Source organism: Alexandromys fortis, unplaced genomic scaffold, assembly GCF_014885135.2.
Source record: "Alexandromys fortis isolate MF-2015 unplaced genomic scaffold, M_Fortis_MF-2015_v1.1 scaffold_219, whole genome shotgun sequence".
NCBI classification, from domain to species: domain Eukaryota; kingdom Metazoa; phylum Chordata; class Mammalia; order Rodentia; family Cricetidae; genus Alexandromys; species Alexandromys fortis.
The window spans coordinates 1,373,970-1,398,858 of record NW_026068092.1 but is presented as its reverse complement, the minus strand read 5'-3'; the positions used below and the strand labels follow the sequence as shown (position 1 = coordinate 1,398,858).

Below are 24,889 nucleotides of genomic sequence, written 5' to 3'. Positions count from 1 at the left end.
TTTTCCCTTCACGAGGGTCTATCATGCCCAAGCAACCCAGCCATGCTCCTCTCCCCAATACTGCCAGAACACAATGAGACCAGTCAACCAGCCCCTCAAAACTGGGATGCAGTAGGTAAATACAGAAGGTGGGAGGAGGGTAAAGGGGAATAACAAGATACAAGTGGTCCAAGAGGAAAAATGGGAAAAGGAGGGGGTCTTTAGCAAGGAGGAGGGAGGTAAATACAGAAGGAGATAGGTAGGTAAAAATAACAATAAAGATGTCTGAAAAAGACACAAAGAATCATACTACTAACTATCTATCCAAATAAATAACATATAAGCTAATTCTCTGTATGGATATACAAATACAAAATAACATGTACACACATCGCACACACATACACACAGGCGTGCGCACGTGTATGCGCGTGAATATACACACAGACTTTTAATAATCTTTTCCTTCTCATCAGGGCTAGCATTGCTCCCTTTAACACCCAAAGACCACATTAATAAAACCCCAAGACATGAGAAGCCCTTTTTTGAGTTGTTGACCAGGGCTATCCAAGAGACTACCAATACATACAGCCTTAAGCCTCCCCACAGAGGTGTAAAATAAGCCCCTATTGCTGAAGACACCATGCAGTTCAGAAACAAAGCCCACAGACCCCTCAACTGGAAATGACCCGAAGGCCCCCTCCCTGAGGACTAGCTTTCATGATACCAGAAAGCACCAAGCACCTCCATCCAAAGAGGAAGGCAACCAACAGTCCTACCCAGCTAAGATGCCTGTGAACCAGATCAACGACCAGCAACCAGCACGGCAGGATAACCCTAAGAGTGCAGTCGTGGCACGCAGACCTGACAGTAACCAACAGCTCTCTAACTGGACCTGGACGTGAGACAGACTTAACAAGCAGTCTTCACCCCTCATCAAGAAAACTTCTCTTTGCACCAGGCAGAGACCACTACAGAAAACCATAGCCAACCAACTGCAGAGCTGTGAAGCTCAGTCCCACTCAATACATCTACAAAATTCTCCCTCACCTAAGGCTAAGAGAACATTTCACAAGAGGGGACAGAGGCTTATAACAGCGAGAGGACCAGGGAGTTTTCTGTGAGACCTTTGTCTCCATGTTGGGAGCAGTGAACCCCCCAGATTCTGAATTTCTTGTAAACAACTTGTTTTCTTCTGCTCTGAGACAGCTTGCAGCTGCTCTGAGCAGGAGACCCTCAGGAGTTCCTAATGGCAGGGGAGTGGTTTCTGGTGAGTTTGGCTGGGGCGTGGCTATCAGTTAAGGATCTCTATATAAGCAGCTCTGGTACACAATAAAGGGGTCATTCTTGCATCAAGGATGACCTGTGTCTCTGTCTGTGAGTCTTCGTGTGTTTCAATCTCCAGCCCCTCGCCTGGTTCACGAACTGTATGGTAGCGCATGGAGTGCAGATGGCTGTGGTGCACTGCATCTCCTAGTAACACCAGAAGTTACGTCTGTAAAGTCTCACCAACATGACTGTTCAAATGTAAGCTGACTAGCTGGACAGTGGTGGTGAACGCCTTTAATTCCAGCACTTGGGAGGCAGTGGCAGGTGGATCTCTGTGAGTCTGAGGCCAACCTGGTCTACAAGAGCTAGTTCCAGGACAGGCTCCAAAGCTACAGAGAAACCCTGTCTCAAAAAACAAAAAAACAAAACAAAACAATAACAACAAAAACAAAAAAACCCACCAAATGTAAGCTGACCAAGATGACGCCAATGTACATGCCGAAGTGGACAGGGAAACGCCTATGAGGCCTCAACCCTACATATAGGCAGCTGAAGAAAGCTGGAAGCAGAAGCGGTGATCTTACCCAGGGAAGAACACACCAACTGGCTGTCAAGTGCTAAAAACATACATACAAGTAACATTATATGGGCTGAATAGGTTATATTTAGAGATGTATATATTTATATACATACATTTATATGTATATATACACACATATATATGCATATAATAAGAATTAGTTTTTAAAAGGTTGTAGTTATATTAGTCTCAAAAAGAAACAAAGAAAATCACAGTGACAGGGCCTGCCTCCTAAGATATCATATTTGGACCGAAAAGTACAGTGCACTAGAAACACAAGGCCCAAAGAAGGTATTGAAGATGGGTGGACGACCTCTTAAAACACTGATAGCATGGTCCTAATAAACCAACTCCATGAGGAAATAAACCAAAATGGCCATTACCCTCTTAACTACCAGACAAGACAAATGTCTCATTATCCCAGCTGATCAGGAAGGATCTACGCACACCTTAAACTGCACCTGCCACTGATCTCACGCTGGGGTAGAAGAAACACTAACAACCAAGCTGTATCACTCCCCACCCCCATTAGCAAGACACGGGCAAGGAACTGAAGGGAGCCGTGCACTCGGCACAGAGGCTTGCTGTGGAACACCAAGCACACACGGCCACATCTGTTTCTGGTGGCTGACAAGATAGCACCAAAGCAAGCAAAAGGAATACATATAACCTCCAGTAACTAAGAAGCCAGCAAACAATCCAAACAGGCCCTCACCAGTGGCCTCTATCGTCCTTCCACATGCTGAGAGACGGGTGAAAGAGGACAACTTCCATTTCTTACTCAGCCAAGCCAGCACTGCAGGAGCTCATAGCTTCTGAGTCCCAGGTCAATGGAGAGAAGGTCAGAAGGCAACCAGAGAAATGGTTTCCAGGAGCAGGGCAGGCGCTGTGTCGCTACTGTGCTGACTCTCAGCCGGACCTCCTCTGCATAGGACATCCAAAGGAAGGAGCCACCAGAAGCCTCAGACACAGTAGGGATGGCAAATGAACTGTATCCCCACAGGAGCTCAGATTCCCCAAGCCACACAAAAGAAGTCCATTGAGTTTTCACACAAGGTCACGTGAATCTGAGTGTAGACAGCACAAGAACCCTGGACCCGCTCACTTGGTGCAGCAGTGGGAGAGGTTAACTACACACGTCTTCTCAGGACCCCAGCTGGAACCTTGAGGGTCAGGAGGGGCTGTCAGGAAGCACTCCTCCACACTGTAAAATGATGTCGGACACATTCGAAAGCTGTTATCTATCTGGACACTGAGCTCACCTGGCTCATAAACCTCAGCGCAGGCCTTGGGAGGGGACACAGTGTAGTCATGGCACTTCCGATGGACAGGACCCAGCAAGAGCCTTGCCAGAGCTCCTAGCTAAGTCCCAAGTCAGCACTCTCCATGTGCCCACTTGATGGAAGAATTGTGGTCAGCACAAAGACGAAGCAGATCTTCGAGACAAATCACAGGGACCCTAGATGTCCAATTCCTCAGACACCAAGAAAAAAGCTAGCCCGGGCCTCCTGCATGCTGCCACCCCACTGGCATGTGATGTGTGGAGAATGTGCATGAACTGTCGGTGATAGGGACACTGTAAACACTTTCCTCACACAGCACAAACCCCTGAGGGCAGCAAGCCCAGGATCTCTCTCCCTGCTCCTGCTGACCACTTTTCTGTCAGTTTCTAAAGAGCTGCCCTCCCTCCCAGACAGCTGTGCTCAGAGGCTCCAGTGGAAGCTCAAAGAGGATGAAACCCCGAAGCTTTCCTTTCTAAGGCATCTCCTTCAAGTGCTACAAAGGAAAGAAGATGAAGGTATCCAAGGGAACATAGAAACAGCACACACCAGGCAATGAGCAGGTTCTAGCAAGTACCAAGCATGGACAGCCATTCTGAGGGCCTCGGGGTATCTGTGTGTGTGTGTCCAAGAGATAGAAGACTGCTAGACTTTACCATCTGATCCTCCAATCCAACCAGAACTCTCATCACAGATCTTTATGCAAACGCAGACATGCACCACCACCTGCTAGCAACTAAAGAAACCCTGAGCTCCCATGGCCCTCACCTGGACGCCGGGAGCTACCATCTGGGCAGCCTGTGCTGTCTGCACTGCCGCCTGCTGTTGCACTTGGGGCTGCACCTGCTGCACCTGGGGCTGCACCTGCGGCTGCTGGACCACCATCGGAGCACGGACCTTGAAGGAGGAAGGAAAAGGCAACTTGGAACCTGCACAGAGAGCAGAGCACCCACCGCCTGTGTGGGAGGCTTGAAGAATGGAACTTTCAGAGCTGCCGAGATGGCTGCCTGTTGCCAAGCCTGACGACCGCAGTTTGAGCCCCAGGACCCATGTGGTAGGAGAGAACTGACTCCTGAGAAGTTGTCCTCTGACAACTTCAAGTATCTACATTTGAACTGTGGCACCACAGGACACCCCATCTCCCCCCCCCTCCCAAATTTTAAAACAAGAAGCCTCTCTTGGGATGAGGAATGGGACTGCAATGACACCGTAAGCTGTAAGGCCACCTTACGATCTGTTGCTTGATCACACAGGGTCAAAAGAAATATCCCACACCAGAGTGCCTATGAGTTGGCCAAGCCAAGTATCACCTCCCCAGTTCTGGCAAGAAACTAGACAGTCCTCCCATGCACACCAACCACAAGCACAAGCTAAGCAACGACTTCCAGAGCTGAGCACACAGCCTGGCCTACTCAGCCCGTAAGAGTGACATTGAGAGCCCAGACTCCATGAAGGAAAGTAGCCTGGCCAGCTGCAGATGGCTTAGCTAGAAAGATGACCTTGGGTGATGGAAGACAGGAAACGCTACCATGTGGAGAGATACAACTACACATACAGGACAGCTCCTGCATGGACAGATGCACAGTGGGGGCTTCCTCTTAGATCTCCAAGCTACCCGGCCCAATTCTAGTAGGCATCCTGTTAAGGAGTACAAAGTCCTGGTCCCAAAAGCCTGGTTCCAGGTAATATGTGAGTGACTGAACCTGCAACTCCTAACCCTCCTAGCCGATTCAGGTGAGATATCTGTCTCGATGTCACTTGGTGAATCACAGGTAGAAAAGGTCACAAAACCCAAGGGAGCAGAAAAGATGCTCGAATTGTTTCTTTTCATGGCAACTAGTTTTGGTGGCAAAAGTCTGTTTTCGGTAAATGCTGTGAGCTTTACTTTCTATCAATATGCACAGTGAAGCAGGAAATAACTAAGTTTTATATGAATACTTGTCTCAGAAGTATGGCAATGATGAGGCTAAAAGGGCTGGGGCTGGAGTTTGCAGTAGACCATGTTTAGTTTACACGAAGATCCCAGGTTCAACCTCCGGCACCAACAGAAAAACAGATCCACAGCTGATGGACAAGGCATATCCTCCCACATGGTGAGATTACCTCCTAATCTAATCACGTGTACCAGACATGCCACAGACACTGCTGAAATCAGCCATGTAGTTTAGAAGATGTGACAGCCTGAAGTATATAAAAACAGCTCTAGGACACACACCCCTCACCTCCATGTGCTACGGAGCTGGATAAGAAGACTTGAATAAGAAAGGCTGCCTGAAGCCAGTGCATAAAGGACACACTACCTACATCCACAGGGTTTTACAAACTGCTGATCACACACAACACCATAAGAGATGCAGCTGCTATGCCACAGGCCTTGCTCAAAGAGGTACTCACAAATTTCAGCTGCTGTTGAGCAGCATACAGCATTTGTCCAGGGAGGGCTTGTGCTTGTGACACCAAAGGCTGGCTTTGTGACTGTGGTGGGAGTTGTGGTGCTTGGTTCTGAGCAACTGGGGACTGCTGGGCCTGAGGAGGTGCCTGGTGATGCTGTGGATGATGCATCTGTTGCAGCTGCTGGGGTAGGGCCTGAGAAGAGGGAGGCTGTGGCTGCTGCATTGGTGGCTGCTGCATTGGTGGTTGGGCCTGCAAAGGTTGCTGCTGTTGCTGCTGCTGCAGCTGCAATTGTGCCATCCTCTGCAGTTGCTGCTGTTGGATCTGAAAACAAAATAATAACACTCAGTTACCACAACAGCCCCTGGAGTGTTAGCCTTGACCCCATGAAGCTTGGGTAAGTGAAATGGGCCCAGCCTTCAGGGAGACCTGCCTGCATGGCCTCTCATAACGGGAAGGGGAGCATGCCAAATTCAGGACTCAGAGCCCTTTAGGCCAACAGTAGTTGTTTTAGACACTAAGAACAAACCAAATTTGCTCTTGTGCCCTGGCCACTAAAGGATGGTTCACAACTAGCATGATTCAAGTGAGACAGGTTCAAGGAAGGTCCAGGAAAAAGTAACGAAGAGTAGATACAGTCCTATAGCAGGCAGGCTGGAAGTTCAGGCAACTGCAGGTGCTTGTACCTCTCCAGACAGGCTCTGTCTCCTGGAGTGGTCAGCAGTGGTCAGCAGTCTGACCTTCATGAGGATGGCTATAAGGAACATAGGCAAGACTAAAAACATAAAGTCAACATTGGGAAGAGAGATTCCAAAGCCAGAGCATGTTAGAAGAATGAGGAAACCTCCTTGGGCTTTCCTCCCTCGACCAACACTTGCTAGGAAAATGGATGTAAACACGTCTAGGCTCTGACTGCAAACCACTTCTGATCAGCAGCACTTCTAGGGTGACATACTGCTGCCCTGCAGGACACTAGCTAACAATTTTGATTCTGCACCCAAACACTAAGAAACAAAACAGGTGTTGTATGTGTCCACGAGGCACAGCAGAGCCAGCCCTGAGGGTGTGAAGAGCAGAACACACATATAGACACACAGTCCTTCATCTCACCCGGGCAGACCTGGCCCCGGTGGTTGTGAGTGTGGGTCAGATATGAGGACCTAGGAGCAGAACTGGCCCCGCTCCTTGCTGTAAGCTGCACTGGTGAGCTTGCTGAAGCAGTGCTGGAGAGCTCGCCCGGGTAGTGACCATGAGGGAAAGCTGGCACGCTGACCAACCCAGCTACCACCCGGGACTAGAATCAAGGCTGTGAGTTGGTCCAACATCCACTTCATCTATGAGCTGCTGGAGCATGTGAAGGGGATGAACCTGCATATCCAGAACAGCAGGATCTCCATGACACTGGACAACAACAGGATATCCAAGAGGAGCCCCAGTGAGAGCCCATCATCAGTGGTGTAGCAGAAGCCAGAGGTCTCAAGCCAGACCAATGACTCCAAAGACTCCTAGCAATGAACACTTGCAAGTAAAGATGAATAGACCAAAGGGTACACTGTGTGATTCAATGGGCCACACTATAGTTTCCACAAGAGTCTTCTTTTTTGTTATTATTTGTTATGTTTGGTCTTTGTTTTTTTTCTTATAAACATTGTTTTGGGGGGTAGGTTGCAAGGGCAGAGCGAGGACGCAAGTGGATGGGCAAATAAGTGGGATCAGAATGCATGATTTGAAATCCACCCAATAAAAGTTAAAAGAATTTTTAAAAAAAGAAAAAAAGAAAAGAAAAAGAAATGTGCTAACAGCATCCTGAGCTTGGAGTGTCTGCCTCCCTTCTTTCTTCTGGTAGCTCATATGTACTTCTATAGACCCTGGTACAAACAGCAGGTCCATGGTACAGAATCAAGACCCATTGGAGAGGCCTTTCTCCTGAACTAGGATCTACTTTTCCCACCTGTGGGAAGGCCCACGGAAGAGGACTAGTGTAGCCATGCACCAAACACCTTGGATGACACTTGTTCCCAGGCTCAAGGACTACAGAACTAAGGCCCAGGATAGCGACAAGGGAAATTGGTACCTGTTGTTGCTGGCTTTGGTGATGCAACTTAATCAGGTGTTGCTGCTGCTGTTGCTGCTGCTGCTGCTGGAGATGCTGCTGCTGCTGCACTACTGCTTGGAACTGTTGCTGCATGGCATTCTGTTGTACCTGGAATTGCTGTTGTTGCTGCTGCTGCTGTTGTTGCTGCTGTTGCAGTGCCACTGCCTGCTGTTGCTGGAACTGCTGCTGTTGCTGCTGCTGCTGCTGGAGATGCTGCTGCTGCTGCACTACTGCTTGGAACTGTTGCTGCATGGCATTCTGTTGTACCTGGAATTGCTGTTGTTGCTGCTGCTGCTGTTGTTGCTGCTGTTGCAGTGCCACTGCCTGCTGTTGCTGGAACTGCTGCTGTTGCTGCTGCTGCTGCTGTTGCTGCAATGCCACTTGCTGGAGCTGCAGCTGAGCTGGAGAGAGCATCTAGACTTAAGCTGTGCCACCCTGAAGGTGTCCCAGAGCAACAAGACAAGGAAGGCAGCAATAGCCACTGCCTACTGATAAAGCTGCCTCTGGCATCAGATCCCCTGGAACTGGAGCTACAGAAGGTTACTAACCACCATGTGGGTGCTGGGAACTGAATCTAAGTCTTCTACAAGAGCACCCAGTGCTCCTAATCACTGAGCTATCTTTCCCATTCCGGTCTGATTAAACTTAAAGAACTATCTCACATTCTCATCTGAAACCCATGAAGGACTGTTTCTCCATCACTTAGCACCATTGTCACGATTCGTTTTAGCCACTGCTAGTAGGTGCGAGAACTTATGTTACAGACTTCTAAGTTTGATACCCAGAAAACATGTGTACAACCACAATACTCTGAAAATAATGAGGCTTACTTCATGGTTATTTTCATAAACATTTTTTCCATCCTGTGTTTACATTAAGTTATTCATTATGTTGTTGTCATTCAAATCTTTTCTAATACATGGCTCAGTGGTTAAAAACATGTGTTCCTTGTGTTAAGGATACAGTTCACTTCCCAGCATCCACATGGCAGCTCACAACCACCAATAATTCCACTTGAAGGATATTTAATGCCCTCTTCTGGTTTTCACACAAATATACATGCAGACAAAACACTCAAACAGATAAATAAAATAAAATAAAAATGTATTTTTTAATGAACCTGTTTTTGTCTGTTTAGCCATTACTAATGGGACTAATACATCCTTACCATTTATTTTCATACTTTTCTGGGTCTTACACTACGGGTATGTCTCTTAAAATGTAATAGAAATCACATTCCATCTTTTATAGAAAAACTTGGGGATGGAGAGATGGCTTAGCAGCTAAGAAAACTCAGTTGCTCTTCCAGAGGACTCAGGTTCAATTCCTACCACCTGTGGTGGGCAGCTCACAACTGCCTATAACTTCACTTCCAGGGGATCCAATGCCTTTTTCTGGCCTCTGTGGGTGGACACACACACACACACACTCCCCTCCCCCTCAAGAGCAAAGTCATTTCATTATGACTAACATATTCCCACCTTATTTTGTGTCTTTTCTCCTCTGCCTTTCTCTGCAAGCTGAAAGTACAGGACATGCAGCTGAGCTACATTGAGGTACATACAGGTAACACTGAGCTACATCCCAAGCCCTTGTCTCTCATTTTTCTAAGCATTTGTTTTTGTTGTTGTTGTTTCAAAGATTTAAGTTGTGTGTTCGGGGAAGTATACATAAATGCAAGTATTTGCAGAAGGCAGAGGCACTGGATCCCCTGGGACTGGAGTTATAGATAGTTTTAAGTCAGTCCATATGGGTGTTGGGAACTGAACCTGGGTCTCTATAAGAGCAGCACATGTTTTTAAAAGCTGAACCATCCTTCCAGTCTCTACTTTTGTGAACTGCAAGAGTCTTTTTGGATGACTGTACTGGATTTTATACATTGTTTGGGTTGTTTACTGCTTTGTTTTTTTACTCCATTTTTCCTATTGCTTTGAAATTTATTAACTTATTTCCACTGTTTTATGAATAATTTTCAACTTATTACATATAATTAAAAGTATAAAGCTTGCTAATATACTTCCTAAATTTTTTACACTGATTTAATAGGGGGCACATGCATACCATGGCACACATGTGAAGGTCAGAGGAGAGACGGTAGAAGAAAGTTTTCTCCAAAATGTGCATTCTCGGAATTAACCTCAGGTCACCAGTTCTTACCAGCATTTTAACTTTTTTCCCAAATCCCCACTAGCAGCAGCAGCGCTAGGGACTGAGCCAGGGCCTGAGGACTCCAGGGAGGTTTTCTACTGCTAAGAGTATCCGTAGCTTCTATTTTGGTACAACTTCTGACCCAGGCTGTGCCCTCTTAGGGACACTGGTTGAAGACCTGAACCGGGCTAAATGACATAGGAGTGCCTGCAGAAGGCATGAGGAAGACAGAACAGAAGGCCACCGGCACCTACTTCAGGTGAACCCAGGAGGCAAGGGCAAGGCAGAGAGCATAGCAGGATGTATAAGGGGAGAACCACTTCAGCCTTCAACTAGAGCCACCCAGCAGACCAGCCTCTGGAAGCTGGAAACAGGGTGTGGGCCAACAGCAGACAGGAGACAGTATGCACAGGATACCACAGCCTCTCCACTGAATGTCTGAAAAATAATTTATCTAAGACCAATTCTTAGGCGTGGACTACAAGACAAACTACAAATCACAAAAGCATTCCAATCCCAGCATTCTAAAGCAATCTCTTACTGTAAAAGAGCAAGTAATAGCCAGGAATGAGGATGCAAGCTTAAAAGCTCAGCAGCACTCAGGAGGCAGAAGCAGCGGGTACTGGTGCTGAGAAAGTTCCAGGCCAGCCAAGACTACAGAGTGACACTGCAACCTTAGTCCCAGCCAGGGTAACTGCAGCTAGGACAACCTACAGAAACCTGTGAGGAGGGCAAACACCTCCTTTAAGAGCGGGGATCCCAATGGAAGAACGAATGACTGCAAAGCACAGCCAAAGCTGACCACGGTAGGGGTAGATACCACACCCACAACCTCAAGGCACACCTGGGGGCACATGGTGCAGAGTATCACGTATTTGTGTCCACAAATCTCAACAGACAGTTCTTATATTTCACTAATAAAACACAAGCTTTAGCCAGGCAGTGATGGCGCACACCTTTAATCCCAGTACTCGGGAGGCAGAGGCAGGCAGGCGGATCTGTGAGTTTAAAGCCAGTCTGGTCTACAGAGCAAGTTCTCGAACAAGTTCCAAAGTTACAGAGAAACCCTATTTCAGAAAATAAAACAAAAACAAAACAAAACAAACAAACAAAAAAACAAACCCACAAGCCTTGCCAGGCAGTGGTGGCACACACCTTTAATCCCACCACTTGAGAGACAGAGACAGGTGGATCTCTGAATTCAAGGCCAGCCTAGTCAGACAGCTTTCCAAGACAGCCAGGGCTATACAGAGGGGCCCCGTCTTGAAAAACCAAACCAGCCAGGCGGTGATGGCACACACCTTTAAACTCGCACTCAGGAGGCAGAGGCAGGTGAGTCTCTGTGAGTTTGAGGCCAACCTGGTCTACAGAGTTCTAGGACAGGCTCCAAAGCTAAAAGAAAAGAAAAGAAAAGAAAAGAAAAGAAAAGAAAAGAAAAGAAAAGAAAAGAAACAAGAAAAACCAAACCAAAACAAAAACCCAACCTATCAACCAAACATACCATAAACCCCCAAATGAGCAAGTCTCTCCCCCTCCTCACAGCCCCACTAGGTGGGCCAGCATTACTCACTCCTCTAGGCTCAGAGAAGGGTTGGTGTTTTCCTGTGTACCCCAATATCCACGACCGCTATCTGGTACTCCTTGACACTTTTCCCAATAACACCTTAACCACAGAACAGCCTGCAGTGCCACCTGCCAAGGAGTACAGTACTCACTCTGTGGAGTTGCTGCAGATACCACAGCCATGCCATGGGGGGCCATCCCAGAGGTTCCAGGGGGTGGCTGCCCGGAGAGGGACATTGGCTGTCCCATGGCGCCAAGGCCACCCATCCCACCTAGGGACTGTCCTGGGCCCCGAGGAGGCATGCCAATCCCAGTTGCTCCTGCAGTGGGTCCACCAGTAAGGCTCTGCAGTGCATTCATGGGGTCTGTGGGGACACAAGAACACAGTCTGAGGAAAGCAACACAAACTGGGCAGTCTCACAGGTAAATGGCTTCTGGGCATAGATCCCCTCCCTCCTATGTGTTTGACCAATTCAAATTCCCAAACAAATAGGAGCCTGAAATTCCCCCAGATTCCCAGGGGATAAGGCTCTGGGTACTGACCAGGGAACATACTCCATGTATCACCCCAGCCTGTGTCAGTGTCCTAATGCTGGGTTACAATGGAGCTTGTGATGTGCACAGCTTCACGTCAAGCCAACTAGTGACCAGACCCTTCTTCGCTGTCCAGCCCTTCTATGGGGTAAGCCCACAGCAGACTTCCAGAGACACCAAAGTATGAAGCTCTTCTTCCCAGCAGGCAGGGAGCATGGTGGCTAGGTTAAAGAAGCAAAGGGCACTGGCAGGCACTCCCTAGGGCAAGCACAAGTAGGCTGGCATACCAATGCCCTGGTTTTTGCAGCCAAATCTCTATAGAACACAGACCTGAGGCCAGGAGCAGTATATCAGAACAAGTAAAGGAATATGAAAGAGCTCCACAGAGTGCTGAAGGGCAACGCCATGCCCACTGAACCTCAGGACACTAGGTGTAGTAGGTCAGTGAGCAAGGCCACAATCAAGGACAAGCAGCCAGATGTCATCATCACAGTAGTGTTAAACTCACAGGAGACAACTGCCTTTAGACAGGCATCACCTGGCCGGTCATCTGACCACAGAATTGAATAATGCCCAATGAGCCTACACTACAGCGATTCAACACTACGGAGGCCAGGCATTCTCCAAGCCATATGTACTTGGCCAGCCCTGGGCTGTGGGCAGGAGAACTATTCAAGCAGACACTTACAGCTGCAGGCCTAGGGTAAGCCTCAGAGGCAGGCTGCAGTGCTAGTGTACACTTTTTTGGTAATAGTGGTGGTGGTGGTTCTGCAGACAGAGCTTAACACCTTCCACACGCTACACAAGCACTCTTCCACAGAACCTCATTCCCTTTTCTGACAGGCTGAAGATCAGCTGGCCAGAGTGGATCTGAAAATCCCATGATGACAGCTCAGAAGACAAAGTCCAGGGTTCAATTCAGTAGACATAATTTCCCTTAGATGATAAACTTTGAAATTAAAATAAAAAGATTTCTGAACTCACAAATAAGTTTGTAACTTAAAGTGAATATGCTAGGCATTGGCGGTACAAGCCTTCGATCCCAGCACTTGGGAGGCAGAGGCTGGCGAAACTGAGTTCGAGGTCAGCCTGGTCTACAAAGCAAGTACCAGGACAGCCAGGTCTACACAGGGAAACCCTGTCTTAAAAAATAAAAAATGGGGGCTCAGCAGTTAAGAGCTCTGGATGCTCTTCCAGAGGTCTTGAGTTCAATTCCCAGCAACCACATTGCTCACAACCAATTATAATAAGATCTGATGCTTTCTTCTGGCATGCACGTGTATATGCAGAACACTCATACATAAAATGTAAATAAATTAAATAAAACAAGACAAAACAACAACAACAAAAAAGCGAATACAGTTGGGGGTGTGGTGGTGTGTATATCTTTTGCCCCAACACCCCAGGAGGCAGAGGCTGGCAGATCTCTGTGAATTTGGGGCCAGCCCGGTCCACATATAGTTCCAGGACAGCCACGGCTACAAAGAAAGAACCTGTCTCAAAAACATGTCCCCACACCCGAAAGAGAAAGAAACAGAGGAAGTGAATTTCCACAGCTATTATATAACTGTGACATATTACTATGGGTTATTACACTAATATACCACAATACAATGGTTCTTCTAGGTAATGTATCAAAGCCTTCTAAGTTTTTATGATCTTTCTGCTAAACAAAACAAGATGGAAAAGCATTGGGGTAACTTCAGTGTACAAGAAAGCAAAGGGTGGAAAAGAGGCTGGGACACAGCTCTAGTCAGTGGCCACTCCACCCGAGATCTTTTCAATGTTCCAGTCCAGTAAGCATTTGACCCACACACAAGACATGCACCCTCTTATCCCTGTCACCCAAAACTGGAGGCTGGGAAAACTGAACTTTGAAAGAAGAACTTACCACTGACAGAAGCTTGTGATTTCTTGTTATCTACAGAGAAACACAAACACAAAACCCCAATGTAAAGTTTTGCATAAACTCACATTTCCCAGGATAGGTCAGTTCTGCAGGTGTCTGACCAGGGTCATTTGCTAAAACTGAACTGACCATGCATAGAAACAAGGCCAATAGAACCTGGAGCCTCAATTCCAAGGAGCTGCTGGTATTCTAGTAACTAGGGAGGAGATGTCTACCCCCAGCAATGCTGTACACAAAGAGTCTGGGCATCGAGGGGGCAAAGAAACTTGGGGGTCTATCTCAATGAACTACCCCCAAGGCTAGCACACCATAAGCTGAGAGGCTCTGGGCCTTTACTTTCTTCCATGTCCAAAGTCTTGGATCAGATGCTGAATCACAACAGGAGTGACAGGAACCCATGTTGGAGCTAAAAGAACACTGCTGAGAATTCGAGCATCTCCATTTTCTTGGTGAAGAAACCAAGTCTACCTGACGTTGCTCACGGCTAGGAATCTTGTCTGCCACACCCAGCCCCTATGAAAGAAGTGCCCTAACCATTGGTGGTCCAGAACTTCCTGCTTAGTCCCTCCATCTGAGCATGTGGGCTGTGTACATCCCAGGCCATCATCCTAAAGAGCTGGGCATGGAAATCCAGGCCAGGATACACAGCTGCCTGCTCTCCAGTCTTTCTCTTTTCCCACAGTTCCACCCAATACCCCAAAGAAAGTAAGATCGGGAAAGTCTACCTTGCTGGTCATTCTGGTAAAAAAAAACTTAGTGTAGAATTGGGCTGGAGAGATGGTTCAATGGTTGTGCTGGCTAGTTTTATGCCATTCTAACACAGGCAAATATATACTGGTTTTTGAGACAGGGTTTCTCTGTGTAGCCCTAGCTGTCCTGGAACTCACTCTGTAGACCAGGCTGGCCTTGAACTCACAGAGAACTGCCTGCCTTTGCCTCCCAAGCACAGGGATTAAAGGCCAAGAATGCACTACTCTGGCAGAGGACTGGAGTTTGGTTCCTAATACCCACATCTAGCAGCTCACAACTGCCTGTAACTCGAGCTCCAGGGGACCTAATGCCTCTGGGCCCCATGGGCACCTGCACTCACATGTGCATAGCCACACACAGAGACACACACACACACTCATACACACATACACATACATACACTCACACATACAAAAACACAAAAAATTTAATAATCTTTTTTTAAAAGTTAGTGTGGAGTAGTAGGGCATGGAAGTACACACTTTTAATCCCAGCACTCAGAAGGCAGACACATCTCTAAGTTCAAGGCCAGCCTGGTCTATAGAGTGAGTTTCAGGACAGCCAGGGTTACACAGAGAAACCCTCTCTTGGGGGGGAAAAAGTCAGTATGAAGTTATTATCACTGAGCATTGGAATTCACAATGTCCTCCCTTGCTCTCAGTGACCTGACGCTAAAAGCTGCGACTGTCACTACAACCTACATTTTGTCCCCAACCCAAGTGGAGTGGGGGGTTTGGATGGGCCCATCAAGACAAGCTTGTCTAGAGCTTATACAACTGTCAGCTGGGACTCAATGTTTACTAGCCTGGTGCCCGTCACAGGCTGCGGCCATCCAGGAACACTTGGTATGCCTCTGCCTAACACAAATGTGCCAAGAATCTTGCCCCTGGAGGTTATGACAACTCACATCTGAAAAGTTGGGGAGCTGCTCACCAGGCTAACATCACAACAATCCTCTCTGAATCAGAGGGGACAAGAGTTGAGGAAAGGGGACCCTCAGCACAGCAAGGAGAGAGAGCAAGGACTTTGGGAACTGACTTCAAAAACTTCAGTCTCAGAAACACACAGTTCAGGCCTCCCTAGGGCTAGCAAAATCAACTTTTCTGGGATAAAATCCTCTTACAAAGTAAACTGCTCACTTAAGAACTACCCAGAGGGCTAGAGAGATGGCTCAGAGGTTAAGAGCATTGCCTGCTCTTCCAAAGGTCCTGCGTTCAATTCCCAGCAACCACATGGTGGCTCACAACCATCTGTAATCGGGTCTGATGCCCTCTTCTGGCCTGCAGGCATACACACAGACAGAATATTGTATACATAATAAATAAATAAATATTTTTTTAAAAAAAAGAACTACCCAGAGAAGTCATAAAAAGGAGTGAGAACAGCAGCCCACTTTACATCACTTTGAGATCAACATTTCCAAGTCAAAATCCACATGTTTGAGGCTGAGACCTAGGAGGGTGGAGAGTCCAGAAGCAATGAGGAGCTTCCCAGAAAAATGCAATGTTCTAATTCAAGTGCTAAGGCCTACCCGAGAGTTCCGACTACACAGTCACAAAACAGGCCCCTCAAAGAACCACAATTACCCCAAAATATGAACTCTTACTTACGAATATCTCTGAAATGGATAATGAGCCGGGCCACAAGGGAAAGGTATTCATCCTGAAAGTAAAAACAAGAAGTACTTTAATCCCCATGGAGAAACAAAGGCACGGGATTCACCCTTGCCACCCCTAGGTGGCCCAGCCACCCAGCTGAGCTTCTTCCTACAAGTCTTGACCTCCTGGATTGCCTGAGATGGCCACAGCCACTCATCCCACTTGGCTTCCTCTGGAATCCATCTCTCATAGGGAGGCTGTCAATGACTTCCCCTCAGAGGTACAAAGTAAGAAGGGCGTAGAGAGCTTCCACCCAATGAAGAGAACACTCGGCTAGGAAGCCCTCGGAAAGTCCCTTCTTATCACAGGGCAACAGGGCAATCAATGTGAGTCTGTGTGGTGTCCCAGGACTTGGCCCAAGGTCACAAGGTTTGCACTATCGGTAAATTAGTACTTTTGCTTTTTGTAACAACACTGTGGTGACCTTTCCCCTGCTGGTGAGACAGGTATTTATACATAAATCTGCATGAGTATTTCAAAAGAAAGATATGGTCCTTCCTTCTTCTCCAAAGCCCTTCCAGGATGACTGAGGATGCTCTTCTGATAGTTGAACAGATGAGAGAAAGAGCAAAGCCCCTTTCAAATATGACGATGAAGGCTACTGTGTTATAATATGAGCGGCGGGGCTGCGTCCCCAGCACCCCGGCCACCTGGCCGCTTGGCTAGCTTATGCCCCGAAATAACAACACACAAACTGTATTCATTTAAACACTGCTTGGCCCATTAGTTTCAGCCTCTTAACCCATTTCTAATAATCTATGTAGCATCACGAGGTGTGCTTACCAGGAAAGATTCAGCATGTCTGACCTGGCGGCTTGCTGCATCGCTTGCATCTGCCCAGGAGAGCGGAGCATAGCCTTTCTGAGCTCACTTCCTCTTCCTCCCAGCTTTCTGTTGTTTGCTCCTCCCACCTATGTTCTAACCTATCAGGGCCAAGCAATTTCTTTATTGCTTAACCAATGAAATCAACAGATTGATATATGATACTCCCACATCACTACTGCCTGCACAGGTCTTTCTTCTATGCGGTCCTGTTTCTGAAACACCCAGTGGGGCTTGCCTTCCACTGACTGTCTTGTGTGTATCTAAGGCACTCCTGGGTTTTCTAGGGAAATAACTACTAGGAGTCTACACTGAGGTATAGAACAGAGATACCTGGGTTAAAATCCCATGCCACCCATCCCTTCCTCCACTGAAATGCCCATTCCGCTAGCATGGCAATTCAGAAGAGCAATGATGTGGGATTCCCTCTGTATGCTACAAATATGTTTTACTAGCAGTGGTTAGTAAAAAAGCTTATTTGGCCTATGGCAGAGAAGAATATATCCAGGATGGAAGAGAGATATATAGAGAGAGAGCAGGTGGAGTCAGGGAGATGCCATGTAGCTGCCAGAGGAGGACACACAGGACCCTTATCAGTGGTGATATACAGATTAATAGAATGGGTTGATTTAAGATATAAGAGCTAGCTAGACAGGTTCCTAAGCTGCTGGCCAAGCATTGTTGTAATTAATATAATTTCTGTGTGATTATTCGGGTCTTGGTAGCTGGGAAACAAACATGTAGCCTCCATCTACAGAGCAAAGGCCTTAGTATCTGCTGTTTGCATGAGTTGTTTTCCAAAGTTATCCTGGAACTGACAAGGTAACAAAAGACAGAAGATAAACATAGGCTGAACAGCTGTTGTCTCTCATGAATTTCCAGGGTCCATTTAGCATTTTTTCCTCACTAAAGGAATCAGTGTAGAGTAAGATGAAGGGGAAGCTGGGGAAACCTGTCATCACGGGGCGGGGTCAGACAGAGGAAAGAACGCACAGCTGGAAGAGGGAAATTAAAGGTTCTGTCAACACAGCCCTTTCCAATGCCCCTTCAATTTCTGACTGAAAGACAATCTGCCAAGGGCGAATGAAAGCCCCACAGTTAACCGTCTGTTATCTAAAGTATAGTCATGTGGTGAGTGGGGGACCAGGGATGTTAGAAGTCAAAGAACCAGGAATGGAAATGAGACGGCCAAGGTCCAGTGGAAGAGAACCGTATGTGACTTTCTTTTAAAAACCTGAACTGGTTTCTCTTATGGTCTTTAAAATAGTTTAGCAAGTTTTTTTTCTACTACCATGAAAAACATGACTGGAAGAAGCAGATTCCAGAAGGAATGGCCCATGTTTACTGAGACCTAAGACACAGCAGACCAAGCACAAGAGTATGTCCCCAAAGTCTTTTCCACACACAGGCTGGAACAAAAGATCCAGTGCCTGGGGCCAGGTGTTCAGACTTGTGTTGAGATGACCAGCACCTCTCCTGGTTTACAGTATGACAGTCATCAAGGTCCAATTCAGCTCTATAGACCAGGACAGTAAGATGGGGACAGAGAATATTCTATATATCTCCAAAGGCTGGTTATCTAGGAACATGTTGGGGGGAACTGCCAAGGAGACTTTCCACAGGAGACTTCAGCTACTGCCATTGCACCCTTGACCCCAAGGCTTGGTTGCCTTTTGTTCCTTAGCTGTTCACCTTCAGTGGTGGGTACTGGTGGCTGAACTGACCTTCCCACAGGTGTGTGTATTCCTAGCCTTTCGTCTCCAAAGTCCTCTAAAACATCCAGGATGACTGAGAAAAGAGGCTGAGGGCCAGATAACTGCTCTATCTCTCTCTCCCTCTGCCCTGCTCATCATCACAATTTCATGTGTCCAGGCTGCATCCAAGGCAGTTTATGAGCTGTAAACAACAACCCCATAACTAGTACCAGGCCCAGGTGTAAAGACTTTACATGTATTAATGCCCTTAGTATTCTTTCCCACCGATTGGTACAAAGATGACGATCACTGGCTAGTTTACAGAGAAATGATGAGAAGGCTCAGGAGCAGCTGGGGACATAGCTTGGCAACAGAGCATGTGTGAGGCCTGAGCTCATGCATGACACACACACGACAGGAAAGTGTGGGTGTCAGCCTCACAGGCTTTCAAATACTCATTAGTCCTGCCAAAAGAAGAAACAGCAGCAGCCTAGAATGGGCTCCCACAAGCAATGAGAAGGGAAATACCAATATTACCCACTACTCGGCACCGCGTGCTACCTTTTGTAAAAGACCCAAGGAGGCTGAATACAGTCACTTAAATCTGCAGAAGAAATTCCAAAGGTTAGACTAATCACAGAAAGTATCAAATATCGGGAACCAGGCAGGAAACAGCCCTGTACAAACATCCCGTGCTACTGGTATGCACTCAGAAAGTGTGTCAAGCTTTCATAACCGGGAAAATGAAAGAAATCAAAAGAAAAATTCAAAACTCAACAAAAACAAATGAGTATCAAGTTGTTGGCAGAATACTATAGGAAAAAAGGATCTTTAAAGTGGTCATTTTCTGATAGAGAAGGAAAAAAAAAGAAACAAAACCTCAAAACTACATTAGTTCTCATAGAAGAATATGGACACAAGGAAAGCTGCAAAAGAATCTTAAATTTAACAATGACCATACTTGGTCACTATGGAGACTATCTGCCAACGATACGAGAAGTCAAGGTATTCATACATAACATGCACGGTTCCAGATGAAATTTGCTTTCAAACAACTCTGTAAGGTTAATCTCAGTTCACCTCAACTGAAAACATCAGAAGGAAATGGTGGAGCTTTATTCATTATCTCAAAAACATGTTGTTTCATAGTTCTGTTCACAAAAGACACAAAGCATGAGGCAGGGCAGGATAGTGAGTTTAAGACGAGTCTGGGCTAAAAGTGAGACCCTGTCCAAAAAGGCGGGGGGGGGGGGGGTCATGGGACTCAGAGACCAAAGCCTTTACATCTGCAATCGTTTATTACACCAGCCACAGGACATTAGTAATTCATCATCAGTTTGCCAATTATAAATACCTTAGCAAAATGCATACAAAATGCAGTTCTTTGTGACTGTTCAACCTCGTATACAGAATGTCTGCCATATTATTAAGACTCACTTTGTAGTCGCATGAACAGTTCATACTTTATATGGCCAAACAGTACGGCTACATATGGACACATTCTGTTTATCTACCCACCAGTTAACAGGCATCTGAACTGTCTCTATCTACTTTGGGCTTTGAGAGAAGTTATGACTTTAGTCTGTGTATGGGAGTTTTGCCTCGTGTGTGTCTGTGCATCATGTGCATGCAGTGACCAAAGGGGCCAGAAATGGGCACTGGAAGCTCTAGAGCTGGAGTTACCACTGTTGTAGGCCAGCACATGGCTGCTGGGAATTGAACTTGGATCCTCTGGAAGAGCAGTCAGTGCTCATGACCACTGAGCCATCTGTCCACCCTCTCCACTTCTGGCTTTTATGAATGATAATATGGACATACTGGCACAAGTTTTTTTTTTAATATTTATTTATTATGTATACAGTATTCTGTGTGTGTCTGCAGGCCAGAAGAGGGCGCCAGATCTCATTACAGGTGGTGGTGAGCCACCATGTGGTTGCTGGGAATTGAACTCAGAACCTCTGGAAGAGCAGTCAGTGCTCTTAACCACTGAGCCATCTCTCCAGCCCCTGGCACAAGTCTGGATGTTTTCATTTATGTTAAATAATACCTATGAAAATATACATGGAGCATGCCATGCCTTTGTTCTTCAAGCAGTCACTATATTGCTCTTTACAGCAGGGCACCATTTACATTCCCCCAGCAATGTAAGGGCTCTGATTTCTCTACATTTTGTAAACATTGCTTCTTGTCTTGTCTGCTTTATTTTTAGATGGGAGTCTTCTATGTTATGCTCAAATGATTTTCTGGCAATATATGTAATGCCAAGGGTGGTTTTTCACTCTCTTGGTAAGTCCTACAGTGCACAATAAGTTTGTATTTTAATTAACTATAAATGAATGTGGTAGACATGCTATGAACATGCAAGTAGAGGACAGAAAACAACTTGCAGAAGCTGGTTCTCTTCTATGTGGGTGGCAGAGAAAGAACAGAGGATCATCAGGCTTGGCAGCAAGTGCCTTTGCTGCTGAGTCATCTCAGCAGCCTCAAAGGTGTGTTTTGATAGAGCAGAATTGCCTGCTTTCCTCTAATGCTGTGTTTGGAGTTACAGCTATAAAGCTGTTGCCTGTGGCTAGGGATGTGGCCCACTTGATAGGACAGTGCAGGCCTCTACATACACCTGGGCTTTAATCACCAGCACTGCACAGACAGAGTGCAGTGACACAAGCCTGTGATCCCAGCGCTCAGAAGGTAAGGCTAGACACTGGGCCTGGCCAGGTAGCTGGGGATGGGGTTGACAGAAGTGACTCTCCACGAGGACGTGAAGTCATTTCTTTTTTCTTTTTTTTTTTTTTAAAGATTTATTTATTTATTGTGCATACAATGTTCTGTTAACATATATACACCAGAAGAGGGCACCAGATCTCATTATAGGTGGTTTTGAGCCACCATGTGGTTGCTGGGAATTGAACTCAGGACCTCTGGAAGAGCAGCTAGTGCTTTTGACCTCTGAGCCATCTCTCCAGCCCCCGTGAAGTCATTTCTTAAGGAAATATCCTCTTTAGAGTTGGTCACAGCAGCCAAGGAATATTGGGCAGAAGGAACAACTGGACTATAGTATATACTATATACTTGCTTAGACTGCTCAATAAACGCCCCTGACACAGAACAAGGAAAATGCACAGGCTTTTCATATTTGATGAGTATGACTTGGAATCCAGAACTGTTTGCTGTCAGCTCTACAACACTATGAAACCTAACTGCAGACGTAACTAACAAATGAGATCTGTATGTGACTGCACTAATTCCTACGAAACTACAGGAGCATGTAAGACACTGTCACCATTACTGCTGTCCTAATTAAAAACAGACATTTTGGACTTAGCTCCTTGGCAGCAGGAAGAACAGAGACCCCACCCCGATTAAAATAAGTAAATAAATAAGTCTCTTCTCAGGCTTCTACAAACATTAACCTAAGTGCCTCCCTCTTGTGCTTTGTTCCCACCTCACTTCTTTCGAAGGCTAGGATGCTGAAATTGTCTTCTCTATGTGTAACTTGTGGGCTGGGGTTAGATGAAAATGGATTGGCTGTGTCTATGAAATTATGTGTCAAATATGAACAGTCTCAAGCAGAAAAGAGCAGATAACTAAAAAAAATTGATTTCCCATAAAAGACCTTTTTCATAGATAAAATGACCAAACTAGAATGATACTGGAGGGCGGGGGGAGGGGGGGGTGTGAACTAGCCCTTTAAGGAATGAGGGCTTAGAAAGCTTAGCTAGTATCTTAAAAAAAAAAAAGTTGGCTAGGCAGTGGCGATGCACACTTTTAGTCACAGCACTCAGAAAGCAGAGGCAGGCGGATCTCTGAGTTCGAGGGCAGCCTGGTCTACAGAGGGAGTTCCTGGACAGCCAGAGAGCTACACAGAGAGAAACACTGTCTCAAAAACCAAACCAAAACAAAACCAAAAATGTTTTATGTAGCACTGGAGTGGGGCTTGCCTGGAAAGCACTTAGTAGACCAGGCTGGCTTCAACTCAAAGAAATGGTCTACTTCTACCCCAAGTTCTGGGATTAAAGGTCTTCACCACTATGCCCACTTTTATTCTCTTCAACTTAAGCTACCAGTACATACTATAAAGAATCTAATGAATAAACTTCAAAATTATGAATTCTAAAATTACCCTCCCCTTTAAAATTACCTTCACCTAGTTTCTCTTCTGGTCCCAGCCACTTTGGGAGCCGCAGGCCATTCCAGGAACCACACACATCACACACAATCAATCCCCAAAACGGCACAAAAATGGCATCAAGAAACCCTGGTCACAAAGATAGGAATCTCTTAAGAGGGTGGGCCACCAGTACCTGAGGAGCATGAACTTTGTCTAGAAGCACAGAAGAAAGCCCTGAAGATGACGCAGGCACACAGTGCAGACAAGTCAAGTGCAGAGGCTGTCAGGGCCCTGGTGAAGCCCAAGATGCCAGCCGCAAACTCAGCCGTCCTGCTGTCACTGCTCACCCAAGTCTGGGAAGCAGAGTAGAAGCTACATGGCCAAGGGTCATAGACTTTATGAACCATAGCCCAAGGATCAAACCAAGGCAGAGGCCTCAGCACCAGCTCAGGCTCCCACAGGTGCCCAGGCCCCTGTGAAGTCCCATAGAAAAGGTTTCTGCCTGCCAACATGAAGACAGATGGACTGGTGTGACACACCTATGCACTATTTGCAGATGGTCAGAACCATATGCTGTTTTTACAAATAAAATTGAGGCAAGATCTGCTAAAAAAAAAAAAAAAAAAAAAAAAGACCTCCACCTTTGCCTCCTATTGTTATTCAAGTCCCCAGAGAAGCTATCCCATCTCTATGTATGTGAAGGGTGGTGCACATGAGCGCAGAGCCTACAGAAACCCGCAGAGGGTGCTGTCTCCTGTACCAGGATTTCAAGGAAAGATCATTCCCTTCCTCCATGATCCATGACTCTTGACTTTCCAATTCCTCCCCCTCCCCATTCTCTTCAATGCTTCGGGAGTACAAGGGAACCTGGGCTGCCAAGGTGCCTTGGGTAGGAAGGTTCTCACTCCAATAATAAACACAGACCTACCTCCATGGGGAACAGTAGGTAAAAAGAGGTCAAGTCATTAAAAAATACAGACATTTCTGGGTGTGGTGGTGCACACCTTTAATCCCAGCATGTGGGAGACACAGGCGAGCTGGTCTCTGAGTTCCAGGACAGTCAGAAGCTTCATGGTGAGACCGTGTCTCAAAAATAAAAAAAAATCCACAGAATCCCGAGAGATCAGTCAGCGCTGCTCTCATGGCAGTTCTCCAGTTAGCCAGGTCTACTGCTGGAGTCAGGGATCAGAGACAGCTTCAAGAGACTACTAAGGCACCTCTCATGAAAATCAACAGGCAGCCCCAAGAAAAGGCAAAAGATAGACTGGCTAGACAATTCCAACCACCTCCAACTCCAGAACCACAGACCAAGGAGAACTAAAGGGTTATTATATCCTTTAAGCCACTAAGTTTTAGACTGGCTTGTCATGAACTAAGATAATTAACAAAGCTACAAAGTTGAACAAAAAGAATTTACATTTTAGAAATAGAAACAATTGATTCAATTAAATATTTTGTTTTTGTTTTTTGAGTTTTTGGGTTTTGTTTGTTTGTTTTTGAGATAGAGTATGGCTACTGTGTAGCTCTGGCTGTCCTGGAACTCACTCTGTAGAGCAGTCTGGGCTTGAACTCACAGAGATCCACCTGCTTCTGCCTCCTTTTAAGTATTGGGATTAAAGATGTGTGCCACCATGCCTGGCTTCGATTAAGTCTTTTCCGAAATTCTTTTTTTTTTTTTTTGGAAGGGGGGGGAGGGTTCCAAGACAGGGTTTTTCTGTAGCTTTGGAGCCTGTCCTGGAACTAGCTCTGTAGACCAGGCTGGCCTCGATCTCACAGAGACCCACCTGCCTCTGCCTGGGATTAAAGGTGTGCACCACCTCTGCCCAGCTACCAGAATTCTTTTAACTGTAATGGATGTGAGTTCAAAACCAGCCTGGTCTATATAGCAAGTTCCAGGACAGCAAGGAATACATAGAAAGACCATGTCTCAATATAGCTCAGTGATGGGGGGCTTTGCCTGAGTCTCTAACAATAGCAGTACATGGCAGAACAGAACAAAACAATACAGAAAATAGACCTAAACAATAAAATATCTCATCTCCCAGAGAGTTGTAAATTAGATGATCTATGTATCCAAATATATAAAGAGCTATTTAAAAACATCAAAAG

At 46.3% G+C, this 24,889-nt stretch overlaps 1 protein-coding gene across 16 annotated transcripts in view; it reads right to left on the bottom strand.

Annotated features, from left to right (window-relative positions):
- Positions 1-24,889, bottom strand: part of Med15 (mediator complex subunit 15) — a 63,485-nt gene that overhangs the window by 15,095 nt on the left and 23,501 nt on the right. For 5 of the 16 annotated variants that reach the window (XM_050122917.1, XM_050122929.1, XM_050122915.1 and 2 more), the window contains 6 exons: positions 16,109-16,160; positions 13,731-13,760; positions 11,458-11,670; positions 7,574-7,995; positions 5,503-5,823; positions 3,877-4,005 (listed from right to left, as the gene is read on the bottom strand). In XM_050122917.1, the coding sequence (XP_049978874.1) occupies positions 3,877-4,005; positions 5,503-5,823; positions 7,574-7,995; positions 11,458-11,670; positions 13,731-13,760; positions 16,109-16,160 (1,167 nt within the window). Of the gene's footprint in view, positions 1-3,876; positions 4,006-5,502; positions 5,824-7,573; positions 7,996-11,457; positions 11,671-11,848; positions 11,989-13,730; positions 13,761-16,108; positions 16,161-16,278; positions 16,358-24,889 lie in introns of those variants that run through there. The other 11 variants (XM_050122919.1, XM_050122928.1, XM_050122922.1 and 8 more) reach the window with 8 other exon arrangements.